Source organism: Tupaia chinensis, unplaced genomic scaffold, assembly GCF_000334495.1.
Source record: "Tupaia chinensis unplaced genomic scaffold, TupChi_1.0 Scaffold000263_1, whole genome shotgun sequence".
In the NCBI taxonomy this organism is placed as follows: domain Eukaryota; kingdom Metazoa; phylum Chordata; class Mammalia; order Scandentia; family Tupaiidae; genus Tupaia; species Tupaia belangeri.
The window spans coordinates 2,073,070-2,079,547 of NW_006159743.1; the positions used below are offsets into that span (position 1 = coordinate 2,073,070).

The window sequence follows — 6,478 nt, forward strand, 5'->3', positions numbered from 1 at the left end:
GCCGTGATGTGTAGTCCAGCGCGGGCCGGCGGGGGTCGGAGAGGTGGGGGCCGCAAGGAAGCGGAGGCAGGACCGGACAGCAGGCACCTGGGCCGGGCCTGTGTGTGTAAAGAAGACATTTGCAAAAACGTGCCACTTCCAGGGAGCTGGGGGGAGGCGAACCTCCTAGAGAGATGTTTAATGTAGAGATTTTCAGGTTAACAACATTTTCTTCCTGACTGACCGGCTCAGGACCGCCCTGAGGAAGTTTTAGGCTGAACTTTGGCTGTGATGGTGAATAGAGATTTCCCGAGCTGAAGCCTTATAATTTAGGGCTCTACTCCCCCGTGACCTCGAACACACAGATGGCACTCTTCCCTCCAAACGCCTAGTCTGTTGTTCACAAAATAATTTGGTTGAAGCCCCGCAGATGCAGAGGGAGAAGAGTAATTGCAGTTTACACGTGTAGGACGCTCTCTACAAAGCACTCTTTACTTAATTGGTTGATTAGTAGAGTCACAAAGCAACCCTGGGATTTAGGCAGAAAACAACTAAAGATGGGAGGAGTTTTGTGTATACGCACTTGAGGAAGTTGGAGCCACCTGGCCCTAACCAATTCCTTCAACAGCCTTTCTCTGAGCAATTGGGAAGAGAGAAGGAGGGCTGGGTTCAGGTGTGGTGGACACAGTGAAAGACCTGCTGTGAGTGACTTTCGTGAAATGGCCGATAAGTGCATCCTTATTAAATAAGGAGATAAGCAAAATCAAAAGAACATACAGACTAGAAGAAAGGAAGGGGAAGAGGAAGGCAGGTAGCATGGAGGCAAAGTCTGAACAGAAGATTGAGATCAGACTAGAGGCAACATGAAAAAGTTGTATCAAGAAAGAGACAGAATGGAGAAGAGAAAAAGAGAGAGAGGAACCTAGGAATTTAAAAAGTCAGATCCACTGGGAATTTTGGTGTCATTTCTTTTCTTTTCTTCTTCTTCTTTTTTTTTTTTTTTGGAGAGGTTTTTTGCTATAGGGTGCGTGCACTCGCCAGACAGACAGAGACAGAGAGACAGAAAGCAGGAAATCACCCCCCAGGGGGGATGGCCATACCACAATCCCTTCTCCTCCATTCTCCTCTCGGGATCTTGGGCACGTACGCACACCCGCCTGGCGTGAGTTTAAGCCACCGGGTCTGGGGCTCGAACCGTGGTCGACTACATGGGAGTCCAGCGACATAGCCATTACGCTAACTGCTGGTCCCAATTTTGGTGTCATTTCTGAACTAGCTCTGTGACCTTAGGTAAATTATGTAACAACCGTAAACTCTTTTGTTTCATCTTTAAATTCTAGGTGACAATAGTTTCTAGCTTATGATGAGGTGTGCAGGTTAAGAGACGAGAAGCCCTTAGTATACTGCCTGGCATATAATAAACATTCAGTTAATGTTAGCTACTATTATGATGTGCTGAGACTCCTTTTGTGGAATTATCAAAAGATAAATTGAAGTGGAAGTTCCAGTTAGGAGGCTGTGACACTACTCTAAGCTGCAGGTAATGACAGCTTGGATTATTGGTGATAGGAAAGAAGCAGATAGGAAACACTTTGAAGAGAAAATGAAGTAGTCAATGAACTGGGTAATGAGAAATAGGGGTCAAAGACAGTTGTCATTTCTAGACTGAGTAAGTGGATGACGTTGCCATTCTCATAAATAGGTACAACTGATGGAATAACAGGTTTAGAGGGAGATGACTAATTTGATTTTGGACATTAATCAGTTGAGGCTTTCTGCATGTGAATGACCAAGTGGCAACTGGAAATATGGACTTGGTTATTATGCATAGAAATGGAACTTTGAGAATCAGTTACTTGGGAGAGGTAGTTGAAGGGAGTGTGGGAAAGAAAAAGGAAGGGCAGCAGGGGTGGGCTGGGAGAGGTGAGGAGTCAGATGTGACACCAATCAGGAGCTGGTGAAGGAGAAGCCACAGGGGTACAGTGATGTGGAGGCCAAAGGAGGATGGAAAGACATAGAGGAGCTTATTAGCAAGGCAGATGCCAGACAGAGGTAGTCAGAACAAAGAAGAGGCCACTGGTTTTATAGATTAAGAGTCTATTTTGATGGAGTCTCATAATGGGGCAGTGGTAACACAGTGGTAACAACCAGACCCAACTGGAGTTGTTTTAGGTTCACACACATTCCAAGGCCTCCCTTTCAGGTCAGGTGTGCACATGCTGCCCATGGTTCAGGCTGCCTGAGGCTGAGGGTGGTTTGCAGAAGAAGATCTTGTTGGGAGGTGTCTGTCTCTCTTTCTCTTTCTCCTTCTCTCTCTCTTTCTCTTCCTCTTTTTCTCTCAGTCATGGAAGAAATAAATAAATTTAGGGGAAAATCTCTATTGAGGTAGAACTGCCTTGAAAGATTATTTTTGAAATTTACCAGAATGATTTTCCTTGTCCCAGAGAATCTGGTTGATGGGACCAAAGATACCAGCCCTCTTCCCTTGCCCAACGGCAAAGAATTCTGTACCCTCCCACTGTTCATTCATGTGGATTAAAAACCTGTTTATAAATCTCAGCCTAAAATCTACTTCACATATAAACATAAAGTGTTTTTCACATGGTTTTAAGACATGCTGAATTTTCCTGGGAAGCAGTAAATTGCATGGCAATATCGCTCATGGAATTTGAACCGCCAATGCATTTCATTTTGCGACTCTCCATTTCATGGCAGCTCCACAGATACCACAGATAGATGCAAGTATCTGAGTACTCGCTTGTGTCCTTTTAAAGGATGCCTTAGCTAGCTAGTTCCATTCTGTCACACATTATTTTATTGTAAATTACTTTCTTCACTTTATCATTTATATTACAGTTAAGGCATTGCTTTAATTTTTTAAAATTACATGTGTAGGTAGCCTATGGCTTTCACTTCGCAATAGTAAAGAGGATATTACACATATTTGTTATGAAAAGAGGCACTAGATTTGACATAGTTGAGAATCATTTACTCAGACAATGAATATCGCTCGAGTGCTTACTCATTCTAGGTACTTGAAATATATCACTATATAAAACAGGAAACGTTATTGTCCTTCTGGAACTTATATCCTAATGAGAGTGTAAGGGAGGCAGATAAATAATAAACATAAACTATTAAGTAATTTTTATAGTATATTAGAAAGTAATAAGTATAATGAAAAATAAAGTCAGGAGAATGGCACTTGGGGTGTGGGTTGAAATGTTAAAAACAGTGATTGGCATTAAACCTTATCTAGAAAATGACACTCAAGGAAAGAGTTGGTAAGAGAATAGCCATGTAGATTCTGAAAGAAGACATAGCAAAGACGGCAGTGTGACTGGACGGGTGACTGGGAGGACTGAGGATGACCACTAGGCCTGGACAGGTGATACAGGGCTTATAGGCATTGCAGACACTAAGGCCTTCACTTTGAATGAAATGGCAAGCTGCTGGAGAGTTTTGAGCATAGGAGGAACACGGCTGATCATATTTTTAAAGGCTGCTCTATCGAGGATAGAGTATAGGGAGGAACGTAGAAGAATAGACAAGAAGCTCTTGTTGTAAGCCAGATGAGAAATCACAGTGGCATGAACTGGAGTGGTAGCAATGAAAAAATGGTGGATTGGATGTGGGACAGGAATCAAGACTTTCTGAGAGTACAGTGGAAGAGTTTCAGGGATTAGGAAGGGGTGGAAGATGAAGAAAGACTAAAAGATGACTGGGGCCTTGTGAGAATGAGACTTTGGGAATGACCTAGGAATCTGTGACATCTTTTGGTGAGTGATATAAACAGAGAGAAAGGATAAAATGAGATCAGTCCCCGAGGAGTGAAGAAATACAATGGTTGGGAAACCTTGAGTGTACGGATTAAGGAGAAATGTTTGGGTTCCCTGACTGTGGAGGAGGTAAGGAAGTCTGAGAATCAGGTGGATTGTTGATCTATGTTAAGGAATTGTTGAAGGCCTGGAGAGAGGAATCATTCCCAGGGCCAGTGCTCATTCATGACCCCTGCCTGGTTGGTCAGTGTACACAGACCTCCCTCTTTCTGTCCTTGATCTCTTTGATGGACTTAGTCCTTTGGAGGGAGTCGAAGACTGGGCCAAGATGCTAATTACTCCAAGTACAAAGGCCCATAAACAATGGTGATTGAACAAGGTACTCTATGTCTAGACCAAGGTAGACTGGAATTGTGGAAATGGAGGAATTTTAGCACATAGTGAATGTTAGCGAAGAAGAGCGGGAAGAAGAGCAGGAAGAAGTTGGGCCCCTAATGTAAAGGATGCTGTAGGATTAAGGACAAGAGACAATATGTTTGAAGGGCTAAGTAAAGCAGAAATATGAAAACTCAGAACAAAAGATATAATTGATGTAATTATCAATGTTTTACATAATAACGCCCTAGAGATGGAAGTATGAATTTCTTATCCTTAGAAGGAAAGTAGTACTGTCCTTTCTGTAGGAAAGGAAGAAAATGGAATAATTTAGAAATAGGAAAATCCTAAGGAGATATGAAGGTAGGTCATTTAAAAATCATATTTACTTATTGTTAAAATTAAATGTGTGATAAAAATTAATAATATGAAGTGAAAATCCATAATAAACTCTTTGTAAATTAAGCACTGTTAAATGGTATATGTCTAAGTTTTTATCCTGTGCCTATGATTTCTTTTTGTAAATGTTGGACAAATAACATATTAGTCTTTTATTCTTTGTAGAGCCCAATTTTTTACCTTAAATAACAAGTAAAGTTTTACTGAGCATCTATTATGTAGCAGATAGTATTACATCAATATTTTTGATTATGTTCTCACATCCTCTATGCCCATATATATTTTTTTCTTTTCTTGATTTTTTTCAGGCATCAAAAAAAATTGGTTAATGTTTTCTTGCACACATGCCAGTGTGAGTTTTAAGTTACTGGTTCTGGGACTCAAACTGTGATAGGTCACGTGGGAGTCCAGCACTTTAACCACTCTGCCACCTGCTGGCCCCAAGCATTATTCATTTTATTTTATTTATTATCACTATTTTAAATTTGCTATAGAGCAAATACATATATATGCTCACCAGAGAGAGATAGAGAAAGAGAGAGGGAAAGTAAGAAAGCAAGTTTCCAGGTCCAGGACTCAAACCAGGGTCAGCCGTGTGGGAGTCCAACACTTTAATCACTATGCCACCTGCTGGCTTGCCTAGCATTTTCTTAATATTTTCTTCTTATTTCTGGAAGTTTTGCTTTATGTATTATTATTTTTTTTAGAGAGGTTTTTATGCCAGTGCCAAAGAGAGACAGAGGTACAGAAAGAAAGAAGTCACCCCTGGGGGAAGGCGGGGGATGGCCACACCGCAGTTCCTTCTCCTCCACTCTCTTCTCGGATTTTGGGCATGCACTCACACAAGTTTGGAGTGAATTTTAAGCTGTTGGGTCCAGGACTTCAACCATGGTCGGCCATGTGGGAGTCCAGTGATGTGACCACTATTCCATCTGCTGGTCCCATATGTATTTTTGTTTGTTTGTCCCCATTTTTTTTTTTTTTTTATTACAGAAGCCTCAGAAAGTTTTCACTCAGCAGTCTAAATTTAAAAGACAATGGACTAGAATGACATGCATTGGGAACAAATAGTTTCTAATGCTTCGGGTTTTTGTTGTTGTTTTTGTTTTACAGAAGCAAGGGTGAATCATACAATGCGGCAAGCATCCGATGCAAGTCTGGGTCACAAGTCTGTACACTCCTTTGCAACTGGTCCTGTAATGGCAGAACCTTTCATTTCACCTTTATTGTTTACTCTGACCCCTGCAGTATCTTCAAAATAAAGAAACGCACTATCTTTTCTTTGGTATGACTTCCGTTGTCGAATTATCACTGCTGGATACAACAGTCCTGACTCTGGTTTGCCTTTCTTGACTCTGGCCATCACCATGTCACCCGCGCCAGCAGCAGGAAGCCTGTTCAACTGTCCCTTCATTCCCTTCCCAGAGATGATCAATAGGTTTTTGGTTCCTGTGTTGTCAGCACAGTTGATCACGGCTCCTACTGGAAGACCCAGGGAAATCGGGAATTTCGCTCTGGAGGATGCACCACATCCTCTCTTCAACATCTTGAACACCAGAAAAAGACAAGAAAGCCCATATGTATTATTTTAATGCTTTATTATTTGGTACATGAAGATTCATATTACTAATAACTGTACTGTGAATTGTGTCTTTGTCATTATAAAGTGACTCTCTTTGCCCCATTTAATACTTTTTTAATAGTTTATTCTGACATTAGAAATTATTTTAATTAGCTATGTCTAATTTTAGTCATGTCTGTTTATATTTTTAATCCTTCTTGTTTCTTTGTTTTCTGTTTTGCTTTATAGCCTCTGTTTTATTTGTTTTTGTTTCATCTTGTTTTTATTTATTTTTTAATCTTCCACTGTGTATTATTATCAAAGAAAAACAGAATTGGACCCTAGTTAGAGTCGTGAGGACAGATTTTTATCAGTAATAACTAAT

The 6,478-nt window shown here is 40.8% G+C and overlaps 1 protein-coding gene and 1 pseudogene across 1 annotated transcript in view; both read right to left on the bottom strand.

Annotated features, from left to right (window-relative positions):
* The window catches only part of SAMD13 (sterile alpha motif domain containing 13), a 54,614-nt gene extending 52,105 nt beyond the window's left edge, over positions 1-2,509 (bottom strand). Inside the window, exon 1 of the mRNA XM_027772255.1 lies at positions 2,401-2,509. Within this exon, the coding sequence (XP_027628056.1) occupies positions 2,401-2,509 (109 nt within the window). The remainder of the gene's footprint in view (positions 1-2,400) is intronic.
* Positions 2,510-5,694: 3,185 nt separating this feature from the next.
* On the bottom strand, positions 5,695-6,078 carry LOC102476187 (60S ribosomal protein L23 pseudogene; annotated as a pseudogene).
* Between the last annotated feature and the right edge of the window lie 400 nt (positions 6,079-6,478).